This window comes from Erythranthe guttata, chromosome 13 (genome assembly GCF_056151865.1).
Source record: "Erythranthe guttata isolate IM_541 chromosome 13, IM_541, whole genome shotgun sequence".
In the NCBI taxonomy this organism is placed as follows: domain Eukaryota; kingdom Viridiplantae; phylum Streptophyta; class Magnoliopsida; order Lamiales; family Phrymaceae; genus Erythranthe; species Erythranthe guttata.
In genome coordinates, this window is record NC_142545.1 from 7,467,400 (window position 1) to 7,485,466 (window position 18,067).

General features: G+C 31.9%; 2 protein-coding genes across 2 annotated transcripts; both read left to right on the forward strand.

Annotated features, from left to right (window-relative positions):
* Positions 1-238: 238 nt before the first annotated feature.
* On the forward strand, positions 239-3,316 carry LOC105973195 (wall-associated receptor kinase 2-like). The gene is made up of 3 exons (XM_088811970.1): positions 239-1,139; positions 1,298-1,462; positions 1,979-3,316. The coding sequence occupies exons 1-3, from the start codon at positions 239-241 to the stop codon at positions 3,175-3,177; spliced, it is 2,265 nt and encodes a 754-aa protein (XP_088668096.1). The 3' UTR covers positions 3,178-3,316.
* A 1,247-nt stretch (positions 3,317-4,563) lies between these two features.
* LOC105964350 (wall-associated receptor kinase 1-like) lies at positions 4,564-12,885 on the forward strand. The gene is made up of 3 exons (XM_088811969.1): positions 4,564-5,541; positions 5,918-6,085; positions 11,649-12,885. The coding sequence occupies exons 1-3, from the start codon at positions 4,611-4,613 to the stop codon at positions 12,863-12,865; spliced, it is 2,316 nt and encodes a 771-aa protein (XP_088668095.1). The 5' UTR covers positions 4,564-4,610; the 3' UTR covers positions 12,866-12,885.
* The last annotated feature ends 5,182 nt before the right edge of the window (positions 12,886-18,067 follow it).

An 18,067-nucleotide genomic window follows, 5' to 3' on the forward strand; every position in this document is an offset into this window, starting at 1 on the left:
GCAAATTCTTTGATTGGATCAGTATATATTAATCGTCTTTAATTAAGTTTGATGAATTATGAAGTTCAATGCCAGGTTAATCTTACAATAATGATGGTTAGTGTGTGTGTGTATATATATATATATATATATATATATATATATATATATATATATATATATATATATATATATATATATATATATATATATATATATATATATATATGAACGAGTATGAAGATCACCATTGTTTGGAATGCATATTAGCTCAAAATCATCACCAAAAATGGCAACAAAAAATCTTCTTTGTTCCCTTCTATTCCATTTCATATTAATCAAAATAATATTCGTTGTTTCTAATGAAACTAAGCCTGGATGCGAAAGTAAGTGTGGGAATTTAATTGTTTCATATCCATTTGGCATTGGCATCGGCAAACGATGTTCTATACACCCTTCATTCGATATCAACTGCAATACCTCTTTCAACCCTCCAAAGCCCTTTATTATTACAGAAGATAATAATCTCGAAGTTATCGGTGTAACAGATTCCCACGTGAGGGTCAAGAATTTTGTGGCTGCTAACTGTTACAACCAGCAAGGCAACTTGACCAGTGAAACCAGAATCAACATCTTACTGCCTCCATACTTTAGCTTCTCCGATACAAATAAGTTCACAACTGTGGGATGTGATGATCTCTCCGTAATATCGGTGCCTAATTTCTACAGTTTGTGCTCTTCCAGTTGTTCCAAAATAAAGAATGTTATTGATGGTTCTTGTAATGGTAAAGGTTGTTGCCAAACCCCAATACCAAAGGGCCTAAAAAGTTTTGATGCTGGTCTAGCCAGCCATTATAATCACAGGAAAGTGTGGTCCTTTGACCCTTGTGGTTATGGGTTTCTTGCAGAGCAGAATACATACACATTTCGTTCCTCTGACATCAACGATGAGACCTTTACAAATAGAATCATCGAGAATGTCCCAATACTCCTCGATTGGGTTATTGGGAACATAACTTGCGGTCAAGCTCGGAACACGAGTGACTATGCGTGTCAGAAGAACACTAATTGTACCGATTCTATCACCAGTCTTGGTGGATATCGTTGCAATTGTGTTAACGGATATGAAGGAAATGCATATCTCGACTCTGGCTGCACAGGTTGGCTATTATACTTCATTGTAGTTAGAATATTAATCAACCTATATATTAAGAGGGTTTAAAGTTTTAACTGTAAGCTGACTAATATATATATATATATATATATATATATATATATATATATATATATATATATATATGATGTCCATTTTTTTCAGATGTAAACGAATGTGAGCGTATTCCCTGTCATCCAAAAGGTATATGCACTAATACTCCAGGTGGTTATAAATGTTCTTGTCATGATGGCTTGAACGGTGATGGAACAAAAGAAAATGGATGCTCTGAACAAAATAAGCCAATCTCAGCGCTCAAGTTCTCATTAGGTACTTGCGAATGATAAAATTTTATGTCTGTTTACTTTCTCTTAAATTAAATGTATGTATATTGAACCAAACCAAAGATTGCAGCATATAAGGTGGTAATATATACGTAACAACACAATTTTTTCAATTCTTAGACTTTAAGAAAAATTATTCCATGCTAAACTACCGCTTTTATTAAACTCTAGCAGCAATTATTTCTCTGATTCATATCTACTAAATAGTTACTATAAGAATTAGCAATAACAGTAGTTGCATAGGCAAGATTCAATACATTATTTCCCAATAAGCCACAATAGGACTGATATAAATAAACATTGGAGGGCCAACTCAAAATTTAGTCCCCAAACAACATATATGGTCCAATTATTTATCTAATCATTATTATATATGCATAAGTGAATACTGCTATAAACTAGGATGAGCAGCAGAGTCTAACTGATGTCGCATGAGTTTCAATTGCTTCAATATTGTTAAAGTTGGGTAGGTATGTAGAATGTAAAAATATTGAATTTTCAGGTATCAGTTTTGGCTTCTTGATTGTGATGATTGGCATTATTTGGATATATTTTACCATCCAGAAGCGAAAACTCATCAAACTAAGAGAGAAATTTTTCCACCAAAATGGAGGTCTGTTACTCAAGCAACAACTTTCTTCTAATGAGGGAAGTATGGAGTTTGCCAAGATATTTTCTGTCGAAGAGCTTGAAAAAGCCACCAACAATTATTCTGAAGATCGAGTCCTTGGCCGAGGGGGTTACGGAATAGTTTACAAAGGGATTCTAACCGATCAACGGATAGTTGCAGTAAAGAAATCAAGAGTAATGGATGAGAGTGAAATAGAGTTATTTATCAATGAGGTGGTGATTCTGACTCAAGTTAACCACAGGAATGTGGTCAAACTAATGGGATGTTGTTTAGAGACTGAAGTACCTTTGTTAGTATACGAATATATCTCAAATGGTACCCTATCTCACCACATCCACAACAATGGGGGAATGCCATGGTTTTCGTGGGAAAATAGGCTGAGGATTGCCACAGAGGCTGCTGGTGCATTGTCCTATCTTCATTCTGCAGCTGAAATGCCGATTATTCATAGGGATGTCAAGTCACCCAATATATTATTGGATGAGTATTACACTGCAAAAATAGCAGATTTTGGAACATCGAGACTTGTACCTCTTGATCAAACACGAGTGACCACTCTTGTACAGGGGACATTGGGTTATCTTGATCCCGAATATTTTCGTACAGGCCAAGTAACAGACAAAAGCGACGTTTATAGCTTTGGGGTGGTGTTAGCTGAGCTTATGACAGGGAGAAAGCCTCTGTCTACTACTAAAAAAACTGAAGAAGAGATGAATCTAGCTACTTACTTTGTTTTGTCTATTAAAGAAAATCGATTGTTCCAAATTATGGAGCCTAGAATTATGAGGGAAGGGAGTTTGGAGCAAATCAGTGCTGTGGCTGAGATTGTTAAGAGGTGTCTGGAGATGAACGGACAAGATAGGCCGACTATGAAAGAAGTGACAATGGAATTGGAAAGGTTGATAAAGTATAATCTACATTCTCACAAAAAAGAAGAGATAATAATACTTGATGGAAAAATGGGATTAACAAATGATCAACAAATTGATCTATATCCAGTCCCTATTAATCCTGATTTCAGTACAGGGGAGTTCTCTGGGCAATATAGTTTGGACAACCAGTTCTTCTAATCTATCAATAACCCACTTTAAATGGAAAGAACAATGAGGCTCTTTCTTAGTTCATGTTTTTTTTCCCTCTATTATTATTCTTGTATTCATAATTTTCTCGTTAGAGAGAGTTAAGAGAACTCTTCGTGAAGCAACTTGTATATCCAAAATGGAGTTTCTTTTGTAATATTTTTTTGTTACTCTCATAGATTTAAAATTTAGGAAAAAATGCACTTCACCCCCTATAAATTTCCCATTTGGCGCCCCCCCCCCCCCCCCCCCCCCCCGAAATATTATTTTGGTTGCACTTTGCCCCAAAAGCTAGTTTTCAGTGGGCATCGTGCCACAAAAAAAACATTTCAAATGGGCAATATATAGAAAAATAACGTTTTTGAGGGGGCAACGTGCAACAAAAATAACATTTGAAGGGGCAACGTGCAAGAAAAAACACTCAGTTCTGGTGAGTAATGTATTTTAATTTTGCTATCGAGGCCATGTGTAACAAGTATAACATTTTGAAAGGGGCATTCACTTTTCTAATTTTTAAGAGGGTAAAGTGCGAAAATACTAAATTTATAGGGGATGACATGCAATTTCACCCTAAACTTTAATATGTAAAGACTCGTTTAAATTACTTTTCGTGTTCTCTTATAAAATTCAAACAATTTAATCCAATTGCAGTCGTAGAGAACCATGCAAAATGCTTTCGTGTTTTATCATTATGATAATAAATTTATCGAGCTTGTTTGGAACTACAAGAAAGATATTTTACATAGATTCATTCGAACCTTTTCAAGCCAGTCCGCGTAAACACACTTGAGAGATTTCTACAAATAACGAGTGTGAGACAGAGTATTATAGAAGTTTGTAAATATAAATTGAGTTTAGGCCATTTTAGCGGGAATTTCTTCATATTAATGAAGTTGTTTGTCAAGTTCCAACATAAGATTATTTCGAAAATTTGGTACACGAATCGTTAGAAGATAAGTTGACAACTAAGGTATTAATGAAACGAAATGACGAGGTGATTAACAATATTCTAAGACATGTAAGGTCGTGGTTTAATTAAATTTCTGCAACCTCGGATTATATATTACTTGTCAGTGTCTTGATATATTATAAAATTCTCCAATACATAGTTACTCTTATAATACAATTATGATGGTATTGCACGACTAGGCAACTAGTATGAATATTAAAAAAAAAAAAAACTCTTGGACACTTGTCCAAGTGGGTATATAATTAGGGACAAAGTACAGGCTAACAAGTAACATTATCTCAAGACTCATGGACAAATAATATATATATATATATATATATATATATATATATATATATATATATATATATATATATATATATATATATATATATATATATAGACACACACACACACACCGAGTATGAAGATCATTATTGTGAATGCATATTACCCAAAAATTATCAGCAATATTATGGTACAAAAAATTCTTGTGTGTTCTCTTTTCTTCAATTTTATATTAGTCGAATGTGCATCAGCGGTTTCTAACTCAACAAGCAGAGAGAGACCTCCGACAACCATCACAAAAGGTGCCAATATAGCTAAGCCTGGCTGCCAAAGCAAGTGTGGGAATTTAAGTGTTCCATATCCATTTGGTATTGGGAAAGGCTCGGGATGTTCGATACACCCTTCATTCGATATCACATGCCAAACTTCTTTCAACCCTCCTAAGCCCTATATTATTAGTGAAAAAAATAATTTTGAAGTTATTAGTATAACAGATACTAAAATGAGGGTCAAGAATTCGGTAGCTGCCAGCTGTTACAACCGAAAAGGCGACTTGACCAGTAAAAACAAAATCACCATCTCGCTACCTCTATATTTTAGCTTCTCTGATGCTAATAAGTTAACAATTGTGGGATGTGATGATTTTGCCTCAATAACAGGACTAAAAGTGAACCAATATGTCAATACTTCATGCTTTGCAACTTGTTCAACAAAAAAGGAAGTTGTTGATGGTTATTGTAGTGGTACAGGTTGTTGCCAAACGCCAATACTAAAGGGTCTGCAGTTTATTGATGCCGGTCTACGCAGCCTTGATAATCACACGGAAGTGTGGTCATTTGACCCTTGTGGTTATGCCTTTCTTGCAGAGCAGAATACATATGCATTTCTTTCCTCTGACATCAACGACGAAACTTTTACAAACAGAATCATCGAGAATGTACCGATACTCCTGAATTGGGTGATTGGGAACAAAACTTGCGGTCAATCTCAGAACTCCAGTGATTATGCATGCCACAACAACACTAAATGCACTGATTCTGACACAAGCCTTGGTGGGTACCATTGCAGCTGTTCTGATGGATATGAGGGCAATCCATATCTCGAACCTGGCTGCACAGGTTGGCTGTTACATTACACTGTAGTTAGAAATTTATTCAAGTTAAAATTTACACTGCTTAAAGTTTTGAATATATATATATATATATATATATATGTATATATATATATATATGTATATATATATATATGTATATATATATATATGTATATATATATATATATGTATATATATATATATATATGTATATATATATATATATATATATGTATATATATATGTATATATATATATATATATGTATATATATATATATATATATATATATATATATATATATATATGTATATATATATATATATATATATATGTATATATATATATATATATACATATTTGTGTGTGTGTGTGTGTGATGTTTGTTTTACGAATTTCAGATGCAAATGAATGTGAGGATAGTCCTTGTGGTCCAAAAGGTATGTGCATTAATACTTCAGGTGGTTATAAATGTTCTTGTCCTGATGGCTTCAACGGTGATGGCACAAAGGATAGTCGTGGCTGCTTTGAACAAAATAAACAAATCTCAGTGATGAAGCTCTCATTAGGTACATGTGAATGATAAAAGTCATTATCTAGTTCATTTTGTTATTATTTTTAATATATATATATATATATATATATATATATATATATATATATATATATATATATATATATATATATATATATATATATATAAAGAAATGTATGTTGCATGAGAATAAAAAAGATTGCACCTTCTAGGAAGCATAAGGTTGCAATAACTATATACTGTATAAACCAAATCTTGGAAACGGCTTATGGGAATCAACAACGATAAAAACAGTTATCAGCTAATATATATATATATATATATATATATATATATATATATATATATATATATATATATATATATATATATATATATATATATATATATATATATATATATATATAATAGCGAGCACCACGTGCGTTACACGTGACATACTATATTTTACCAAAAAGATATTTTTAAATACAATTAAATAAGTACAAAACTTCATGTTCTACTTATTTATCAAAATATATAATAAAATAAAATTATTCTAAAATTGATATCAGTAAGTGTATAAAACCAGAAGAAAATATAAAATAAATTGTTATATATTAATTCGTGGATGGAAATTTCTTATTTTTTTGTGATAGTTGATAATTTTCATCATCTTGAATTTCTCTGCATAAGTTTGTTTGTAACAATTAAGTATTTTTTTTTCGTGGTACTCGATGTTATGATCACTCTGGTCAAATTTTCCAACAATTTCCTTAAAGAAAGTGTAAATTTACTACATGAGGGCCCTGATATTTGGTGTATTTACATATAAACTACCTCTAATTTGAAAAATGCATATCTCCCTTAAATTTGGATAGTAGTTAAGACTTAACACACTTCATCATTTAATTTTTTTTTTAAATTATATTTTATTTATGACCAAATTTTGAGTAATCTATTATGAGCTCCCTTCGATGTAATTATACGTATATACCCTTATATATACTTTCTCTCTTCGACCTCAAAATTTAAAATAGTTTTAATCATCTACGTCTATTACTTAATTTTTTTCTTTATTTTCATAAATTCGTTTATTAATATTGATGTAAGAGTTAAAATATAATATTAATAAAATTTACTTAAATAAACAATAAGACTAATTATTAAGTACTCTCTCCGTCCCATATTTTTTGTCTTTTTGGTCTATTTTTTTGGTATGAGATTATTTGTCATTTTGAGTTCCAATAAAGCATTAATTGAAAAATAATTAATGACAAGAGTATTTTAATATTTACTATGTTTTTTTTAATATAATCTATGTATATTTATTGAGTTTCTTAATATGCGTGTAACCACACATAACGACATCTAATATTTGACAAATGGAGTATATAATAAGGTTAATTATTACATCTAAAGATTAAAAATACATTAAACATGGAGCCCTCAATTTAAAAATACAAAATTATTATGTGAAGTACTTTTATATATATATATATATATATATATATTTTTGGAAAACTTTTGAAATGTAACAAGAAAGAAAAAACCATTGTTAAGATTTAATATATAAAAATAATTACGATAACCAAAAAAAAAAATAACTTTTAACATATTTTGTAGTATACCAACAAGTCCTTGAAATCAAAATTAAGGCTACTTACAGATTACACTCCTAAAGTATGTGGATGGTAACACTTGCCCCTAAAGTAAGACAAGTAACACATGCCCTCTATATTAATGAAAATAACCGTAATATATTATATTTGCTCATGTTGCACTTAAATTTTAATCCATTCATAGTTATTGTGTTTTTTCTTCCCATTACACCCCTTCAACCAGTATTTAAATTTCAAGGGATAGTATATAACATTTTTTTTCTTCACACAGTCTATTAAAATCTCAATTTACCACATAAAAATAATAATTAGGGGTTATTACAAATAAGTCCATCAGTGGGTACTTATTCATAAAGAGATCCAGACAAAAAACTCTTTTACCAATAAGTCCACACATGGTCCAGATTTTTGTAAAAGACTAAAATAGCCCATCAAACTTGAATATGCTCCAATTGCATCCTTAACTTGATTTAACCTCAATTTGATCCCAAAATTCACAAATTATTCAATTTTGACTCAAAACTTTATTTTTTCAAAAAAAAAAAATTCAAAATTTTTTTATTGCCGCCGGATTCCGGTGGTCAACGCCCGTCTCTGGGTTGACTTTTCAATTTTTTTTTCTTCCGTATTTTTTCGCCGGTTTCCGGCGTTGACATTTTTGATTTTTTTTCTTCTTCTTTATGTAACATTTTTTTTCTTCGTTTAAACAACAATATTGTTGTGAGTGACAGTAATATTAACTATATTATTGTTAAACACAGTAAAATTAACTAAACTACAGTTTAACACTGTAATATTGCTATATTAATCTTTAGCACAGTAATATTAACACAACAAAATTCATTATTATTGTGTCATAGAGTAATATTACTAAGTTGACCTTTTAACAAATGTAAACATAATAAAAAGCCAAGAGAATTAATATTACTGTGAGTGACAGTAATATTACTATAACAACAATAATATTACCGTCAACCACAGTAATATTACAATAATAGACAGTAATATTATTACGTTACTCCGTGAATAACCCAAACAAACAAAAAAATCTAAACAAAATAATAATATTGATGTGGTTGACAACAATATTACTATAACAACAGTAATATTACCATCAACCACAATAGTATTATTGTGTTTACAGTAATATTACAATAATAGACAGTAATATTATTACGTTACTCCGTGAATAACTTAAACAAAACAAAAAACCAAAAAAAATAATAATATTGATGTTTTTGACAGTAATATTATTGTGTTTACAGTTATTTTATACTCAACGACTGTAATATAATTACGTTGACTTGTCAACAGACCAAACAAAATAAAAAAAAATAACAAAAAATAAAAAATAATAATATTACGTTAATTTACTCTCAACGGCAGAACAATTACATAAATGTATTGTCAACGGCAGTACAACGTTAATTAATTGTTAGTGACAGTATAATTACGTTAATTTACTGTCAGTGACAGCACAAGTACGGTCAACGTTTAGCGGCGGACGTACAAAATATAACAATCAAACAAAACCAAAAAAAAAAACTTAAAAAAAACTTAAAAAAACACTAAAAAAAATCAACGCCGGAGACCGCCGGTCAACGCCAGAAACCGGCGAAAAAATTCGGAAGCAAAAAAAAAAAAAAGTCAACGTCGGAGACCGGAGAAAAAATCCGGAAAAAAAAAATAAAAAAAATCGAAAAGTCAACGCCGGAATCCGACGGCAAAAAAAAAGTTTATGAAAAAAAAGAGTCAAAATTGGATTTTTGTGGTCAAAATTGGATTTTTGTGGACAAATTGATTAAATTGGGGTTACAATTAAGAATTGGGTATAAAGGGTTGGGGATAATATTGACATACATGAATATTTCCTTTATTTATGATAAATATTAAAGGGATTGGCTTATTGATAAAAGACATATAGTCCCTAAACCTAGAATAATAAAAATGCTTGGTTGGGGACTTATGCACAAAAACCCCTAATAATTAATACATGACTCTAATATGTTTCTCTTTACTATTAGTTAATAATATATGTAATAGTTGTTCAAATTAAGAATAAAAACTTCTTTAAAAAACTTTGAAATACTAACATGAGGATTTTATTGTGGCAAAATATTAATGATTAAATTATTTATTTAGTAGCTTTTTTTTAATTAATATCAGTTAATTGACCATTTTAGTTATAATGACAATCATTATGTGTCTAAATTTTTAGATTTGAATTCATAATTTTTTATCTAAAAATTGAAATTTGAGTTTCATCAAAACAAATATATTGGAATGTGAATAACTATTTTTCTTTTATTTAATTAACAAACTTGAGTTTTTTGTATTCATAATTTCACTTAAAATTATGTGGATGATTTTAAAAATAGAAAGTTATGGTAATGTGCTTTCTATTAATTTAATAAATTGGTTGGATTTCCTTTTTTTTTTTTTCCCTCTTTTCAACTATTTTGTGAAACAGTAAGAGAATAACCAAAGGGTAATTTTGTTATTTGCATATAATATTGACAAAAGTTAAAATTATTTAGTGATGGAAAAGCTATAGGTGGCAAGTATTACTCTTCCTATACTGGGGGCCAAGTTTTACCACTCATATACTAGTGCAATCTGTAACATACATTATCATTTATTAACTTATTATGTTTTTTTTACATAATTAACTGTGGTTAAATCATATTACCACTTATACTAATAAAATTCATAAATAATAATAGTAAAAAAATTTAAGAATTATTTAACCTCGATATTTCAAAATCAATCTTAGTCATTCATAATTATTTCATCTTATTTCTAGACATATTTCTTATATATTGGTTATCAATATTTATTTTTAATTTTATTTTTTATTTTTGAATAATCCTAATTAATCTTATATTGTTCACTTACATGTTTATGGTATGTCGCTGAAAAACTATATTATGAGTTTTGTACGAATAAATTTTATTTCAGAATTTAAGAAAGTAAACTTCGAATTTCAAAATAAAATATAATATATGGAAAGATTATCACACTTTTAATATATTATAATATAAATTAATTAGTTTGAGTTTACATTATTATATTTTCATATTTGTGGAATTTACGTGATAAAAATTATATGAGTACTAATTTGAAATTTGGGACTACTTCAGGTATCTAATGCTTAACATAAAATAGAAGGATTTATTTTAAAATAATCATTGTAAAGATTTTCCAATGTAGTATTATACAAATAAAAATACATTAAAAATTTCAATATGTAGAAAAAATTACAAGAAAAAAAAAATAAACTCTCACCTTAATATAAATATAGCGCTTGAAAAGACATTTGATTTTTGAACTACATTATTAATCTATGTTAATTTTCTATTTTCATTTTTGTTATCATACAATTGACCCTAACTAATTTGAGTGGTGTAAACTTTGTTATCAGGGGCATAATATGATGCACAAAAATGTTAAGAAACAATAAATCAGATTTAAAAAAAGAAAATATATATATATATATATATATATATATATATTCCAAACGCTAGGAGCAAGCATTAATTCAACATATTTTTACTAGAAAATTGTTAAGTATACTAGGAACGGTTTTACTATATTTGAAAAATTCACAAATCGACTACCTAATATCTAGCATCCTTAGGCTTCATTTGGTTGCCATAATATGGCCATTTTTATAGTTGAATCTGGAAGGATATAGTACCCCGTTCCCAAACAAACCAAATACTTGCAAAATACCTAGGTCTTTTGGGCCGATCAAAAATCAAATAAGGTCCTACTATTTGGTTATTTATAACATATTTTCCAAACCAAAAGAGGTTTTAGAATATTTTGATATCTACGAATTATTTGTATTAAGAATATATCCAAAGGTAAATACTGCAAGAAACTAGGAAGATTAGCGAAGTCTAAGTGATGTCGTATGAGTTCTAACTGCTTCATTAATTGTTAATTTTGAATTGATATATAGATTATAGAATATAAAAAAATGTGAATTTTCAGGTATTGCTTTTGGTTTTTTGATTGTGATGATTGGCATTACATGGATATACTTCACCATAAAGAAGAGGAAACTCATCAGAGTAAGAGAGAGATTCTTCCAGCAAAATGGTGGTTTGTTATTGAAGCAGCAACTTTCTTCTAATAAGGGTAGTATGGAATCAGCCAATATATTTTCTGCCGAAGAGCTTGAGAAGGCCACCAACAATTATTCTGAGGATCGTATTCTTGGCCGAGGGGGGTATGGAACAGTTTACAAAGGGATTCTGAGAGATAAACGTATTGTTGCAATAAAGAAATCAAGAATAATGGATGAGGGTGAAGTAGAGTTATTCATAAACGAGGTGGTCATTCTAACTCGGATTAACCACAGAAATATCGTCAAACTAATGGGATGTTGTTTGGAAACTGAAGTACCATTGTTAGTGTATGAATATATCGCAAACAATACATTATATTACCATATCCACAACAGCGGAGAAATGCCATTTTTTTCTTGGGATAATCGTCTGAGAATTGCAACAGAGGCCGCAGGTGCACTTGCATATCTTCATTCTTCAACAGGAATGCCGATTATCCACAGAGATATTAAGTCCCCCAATATCCTGTTAGATGAGTATTACACTGCCAAAATAGCCGATTTTGGAGCTTCAAGATTGGTTCCTATTGATCAAACACGAGTGACTACTCTTGTACAGGGTACGTTGGGTTATCTTGATCCTGAGTATTTCCTTACAGGCCAATTAACAGATAAGAGCGATGTTTATAGCTTTGGAGTGGTCTTGGCTGAGCTTCTGACATGTAGAACACCTTTGTCAACTGAAAAGAGTGAAGAAGAGATTAACCTAGCTACTTACATTGTATTGTCGGTTAAGGAAAATCGATTGCTCCAAACTGTTGACCCAAGAATTTTGAGGGAAGGGAGTTTTGAGCAAATCAGTGCAGTGGCTGAGACTATTAAAAGGTGTCTCGAGTTAAAAGGCGAAGAAAGGCCGACTATGAAAGCAGTGACAATGGAATTGGAGAGGTTGAGAAAATATAATACACACTCAAACAGACAAGAAGAGATAAGTACATCTGATGGAGACATGGGATCGACAAGTGAGCTGCCACTTGATCTATATCCAGTTCCAGTAAATCCTGGATTCAACAAAGACGATTACTCTGAACAGTACATTTTAGATAGCCAATTGTTTCATGCTATCAGTATACCTCGTTAAGTGGAAAAGAATAAGGAGGTTCTTCGGATTCCATGGTTTTTCCCATTTCTTAGTTCTTTTTTTTTCGACTGTTCTTCTCGTATTCTTAATATCTATGTTAGAAGAGTTGAGTAACTGGCCATTAAGCAGCTTGCATATCCAAAATGGAGTCTAGAAACAACAGTTTTCTTCCGTAAAAGAAGAACAAATGATATACATGACACAATCTCTTATTTTGTTGAACATTTGAACTTCTTGGTTGTATCAATTCTAGTGATTATTTTAGTTTCTTGATCTAGTTGTTATATTTTGAAGTTTCACAAATACTAATTGTTTCAACCGCTGTATAGTATATTCAATATTTCTGGAGTTGCTGGTCTACATCATCAGATGATGTCTAATTTTCACAATCAACCATTACGAATATTATTGTGTGTTTCGATTTTTGTATTTATCTTTGAATGTATTTGAAGCAACAATAGATTTTAACGTGTCTATATAATTCTTGTATTAGAATATGTTTGCCAAAATATGGTATTTGGGTTCACTTGGAAAGTTTGAGAATTCAAGAAAGTATAAGAAATGGTTGAGCTCGGGAAGGATTCAATAAACATTTAATACTCATGCGCTAGACGATATTCTTAACACCCCTATGTGCGTGCGTGTATGTTTGTATTCCCTTAGTTTTTATTTGATACTTAAAATCCGTAAGCTCTATATGGACTGAAAATTCATTGTGTTTTTGTTGTGTTTTCGTTTATGGGTTCTTTTATATGATCCATGCTCTCTCTCTCTCTCTCTCTCTCTCTCTCTCTCTCTCTCTCTCTCTCTCTCTCTCTCTCTCTCTCTCTCTCTCTATATATATATATATATATATATATATATATATATCTATATATATATATATATATATATATATATATATATATATATATATGTGTGTGTGTGTGTGTGTGTTTATTTGAGCTGATTCAGTGCTCTGTTTTTTTTTTTTTAATTATTTTATTTTGTGAAAAGTGTGTGTGTATGTGAGTGTGTAAAAAGTGTGTATGTGCATGATGTAAGTGTGTGTGAAAAGTGTGACAGTGAAAAGTGTGTGTAATTGTGAAAGTTGAGATATTAAATCACATAGGTTGAGATATTAATCCCTAATAGTTGAGATATTCAACCTTATAAGTCGAATTAAAGATGCAATGAATCCATGTGGATCCAATCCGGATCGGTCTAAATTCGATCCACATTAAATCCATTTATATAGCTTGATTTTGGATCCGGTTCCTTTTGTATCCGATCCACATGGATCTGGATCGGATCCGATCTAAGTTGAGAAATTGCCACCCCTAGTAATAACATAGCAATTAATAAAGATTGTAAGATTAGGGGATTTAGCAATTGATTGCAAATTGTTAGCTTTGCATTTGAACTTTTAATGGATCTTTACATTGTATTTAATATTATATTTAAGATTCATACTGCATCGAGTCATATGAAATCCAAATATAATAATCAAAATGCAACATGAAAGTGACTGAAGGAAACTAGTCTTCCTCCAAAACTTAGGTACTCAAAACAGAAGCAACAACTTAATAGCAGAATCTCCTGTTGAGTGGATAATTTACACTCAATATGTTTATGTTACATGGATCTTCTATTTAGATTTAATTGTATTTTTGTTTTAATTGATAGATTTTGTATTTTAGAGGTGAAAATCGAAAAATAGGTGTCCATGAAGGAAAAATGATCAAAAAGAAAGGAAAAAATTTCAGATAAGAAAATAAATCAACTTGGAAAAAGAAATGTCGCAACAGCTTTGGCAGTGTCCACAATTTCAATCATATCTCTCATACAAAATCCAAATCACCTGATTCCGGCGGCATTGGAAATATATTTGCAAAGGCTATCATTCGTACTCCGTGCAACTTTCCCACATTCGGACTCTAATATGCTCAAAATCAGAGAACAGATCCTGGTGGGGCAATGTGGCAGGAATTGAATCCTATTAGGTTTCGACTACTTCCTTATCAAGAAAAGTCCATAAAAGCAACAAGCATTTACACCATAAGAACGAGTTTTTACACCACAAAACGAGAAGAATGAAGATCGAAGACTCAAGCATAGTTTTTTCTTATTTATTTTATGAGTTTTATTTTGTTTATCATAAGAATTACAAGTAGCTAAGTTTTCTTATTCTAGTATTTTATTCGAACCATATGTGGGATTTGTGAACCCAATTCTATGATTTTATGCAAGTATTAATTTTGGATTATTTCTTCTAATTGATTTATTAAGTGCATGAACTTGATCAATTTATGTGCTTTATTGTTATTGTTGAATGCATAATTCGGAAGATCGGTTTAACAATTAGAACTGTGGTAGAAGAACATTTGTTGTGTTATCATAGCAATATAGTCAACCTCTTAGGTAGCCATTATTGAGATTTGTGTTTATTGCTTTGTTCTTGATTCAATTGCGAATGAATACATTAGTTTTGTCCTGAATAATAGAATTGTAATACACGCGCAAGCGGGTTATGATTAAATTAGCATCTCAGACTAGTAATCCAAATTATTGCTTGCATAATTGAAGGGAATTGGGGGATCAATAAACACATGGAGGGAGATAAAATCCTATGGCTTTTTCATTAGATTAATCTTCGTGTTATTTGCTTATTTGCTCTTCCTTGCTCTAATTTGATTTTTATTAATTTAGTTTAGTTTAGTAATCTTCTCCAAATTAGACTCTGTAGGGTGGACTTGAACATAGTTGTGAGAATTTAACGCTAAGAATTAGACGGTTAAATATTCCTCAGAATCGATACTCAGACTTTTAGTCCTCTATATTACCTGTACGATACGTGCATTTGCATGTAGGTATTTTCAACCAACATGGTTTTGGCGTCGTTGGCGGTGAATATAATAAACCGTCTATCTATTCTGACTCTATATTTGAACAATTTTCTCGATTCACCCGAATTAATTTTTAGTTTTATTTTTCTAAGTTTTATTGTAATTTTTTTTTGTTACATGTCAGGTTACAATTTTCACGCACCTCAAACGGGATATGAATGGATTCCTTCTGAAAAATAACTCCAAAACACCTATGATATGCCTCTTATTTGTTCGGCATGTGGTGGAAGTCATTACACTAACCAGTGCTGGGAAACACCGAAAGCGAATTATTTCATCGAAAATACCAACAGTGGTTATTGGAATACATACACCAACACGTATGAGCAGAGCGTTCCGAGCCAAGCTTTCAATGATTTTCGACATAGAGAGCCACAACTTGATGATTTTCAAACCTATTATGCAAGGCAACAAGAACCCACTTTTGAGGAGCTTTATTTGAAATCCATCCTTGAAGAATTCATGAAATCCACTCAAGCACAATCCAAAAACTGCAGATAGAATTGGAAGAGATCAAGTTCCAAAGGTCTCATGAAAATATTTCAGACGACATCGAAAATGGTTATAGCAAAGAAAATCCGTGTGAAGCTTGTAGTGTTAAAGAATAGTTTAGAGCCAAAAAATAGTGTCAATGAGAGGGAAAAAGAACTTACGAAGACGCTTACACAAAACGAATTTGAAAATGCAATCGAGTTAAAACCCTATAGCAGGACATAACCACCTAATTCACCGACCTCTTTTGTATCTGGGAGTCGAGACTTTATCTGGGAGTCGAGACTTGCAGCCCAAGAGTATGGAGGACCTGAACCTGCAATCGAGAAGAAAGTTTCGTCGGCTGAAACCCTAACTTGATAGTATGCAGGTGGTATATGATTCGGTGAATAATAGCTGTAGGCTGCATGTGACGAACTCTAAACACCATCCCGCGACGAGCCTTTCACAGCTCATGAAACACGTACGGATCGCAGCATATTGAGAATTGTTTGACAATCGAGGAGACCATAACTGGATGGCTTGATTGATGGAAGAATAGAGAAAAGACACCCGAAACAAAGCCGCAAAATATTTCCAAACTGAACGCGCACAGTCGGATGTGAGGAAGAGATGCTCAATAGTCTCTTCAGAGATCGAATGCGCTTATCCACGGGAATTGCTTTATTTTGAAGCTTCCATAAAAATGCAGCCACGTTATGTGGGATAAAACTTCTCCATATACGGGAGGCCCAAGTGGTCGACGGCCGTGTTTCTCGGAGGTGCTCCCAGTATTCTTTCAACGAGAAAATTCCGGAATCCGTCAGCGTAAATACTAAACGAACCGCAAGGTCAGTCTGCACCGCCACGTTACGAATCTGCTGGTGAAGAACTGAAGGAATAAAAGGCAGAAAACACGAAAGCTGGGGCAGAGCTTCATAAACACGAAGCTTGGGATCTCTACGAACCGAACCTTTCAATATCTCCCCAATCCAATTATCCGCCCAGAAACTAACATCTCCATGCCCAATGATCCATCGAGAAACTAACATCTTCAACACGTATTTATTGTACCGAAAATATTTTGCGCGCGCGTATGTAGCCCATAAAGGATTATTTTTCATGACCAACCACATTAATTTACCATGTAAACAGCTCATCACCTGCTCCAACCCTCGGAACCCTAATCCTCCTTCCGCCATAGACGTACATGCCTTGACCAACCAACCCAATGAAACCGGGATTCTCCTTTCGAGCTCCAAAGGAAAGAGTACATGAGTTGCTCCACGCGAACAATAACTGCCCTCGGTACCTTAGCGCAATCCAAAGTGTAAATTGGAATTCTAGACAGAACCGATTTCATCAACGTCATACGACCTCCAAACGAAAGAAACTTAGTTTTCCACCCCTCAAGTTTAGCACGGATCTTCGTAACCAGGTGTTCATAATATTCCGAATTGGTCCGACCAACAAAACTCGGAACCCCCAAACAGAAAAGAGGGAAACCTCTAGCACGAATCCCTGTGATAGCTTCTATATGAGCCGTGGTAGTCGTAGCACCTTTGCCAACATAGAGACCACTCTTGCTTTTATTAATGAGCTGACCGACAATGGTTCATACGAGAGGAAAAAATCGAAAAGCTTTTGAACGGAGTTAATCGACCCATTTGTGAAAATTAAAATATCGCGAGCATACAACAGATGAGAAATACTCAACTCCTGACGACCAACTTTGAACTCATGAATATGATTCTGCGATGTCTGTCTCTTTACAAATCCCGCCTTTTGATCGTCAACCAACTGAGGTAATAGGACGATACTCGCAAGCCTGGAAGCTAAAATTTTG

Bases quoted from the DNA above. Each gene is read 5' to 3' on its own strand.
- LOC105964350 (XM_088811969.1), top strand. From the start codon at position 4,611: ATGGTACAAAAAATTCTTGTGTGTTCTCTTTTCTTCAATTTTATATTA. The intron at 5,542-5,917 runs GTTGGCTGTTAC...TACGAATTTCAG, and splicing joins TCTCGAACCTGGCTGCACAG to ATGCAAATGAATGTGAGGAT. The intron at 6,086-11,648 runs GTACATGTGAAT...GTGAATTTTCAG, and splicing joins AGTGATGAAGCTCTCATTAG to GTATTGCTTTTGGTTTTTTG.
- LOC105973195 (XM_088811970.1), top strand. From the start codon at position 239: ATGCATATTAGCTCAAAATCATCACCAAAAATGGCAACAAAAAATCTT. The intron at 1,140-1,297 runs GTTGGCTATTAT...CATTTTTTTCAG, and splicing joins TCTCGACTCTGGCTGCACAG to ATGTAAACGAATGTGAGCGT. The intron at 1,463-1,978 runs GTACTTGCGAAT...TTGAATTTTCAG, and splicing joins AGCGCTCAAGTTCTCATTAG to GTATCAGTTTTGGCTTCTTG.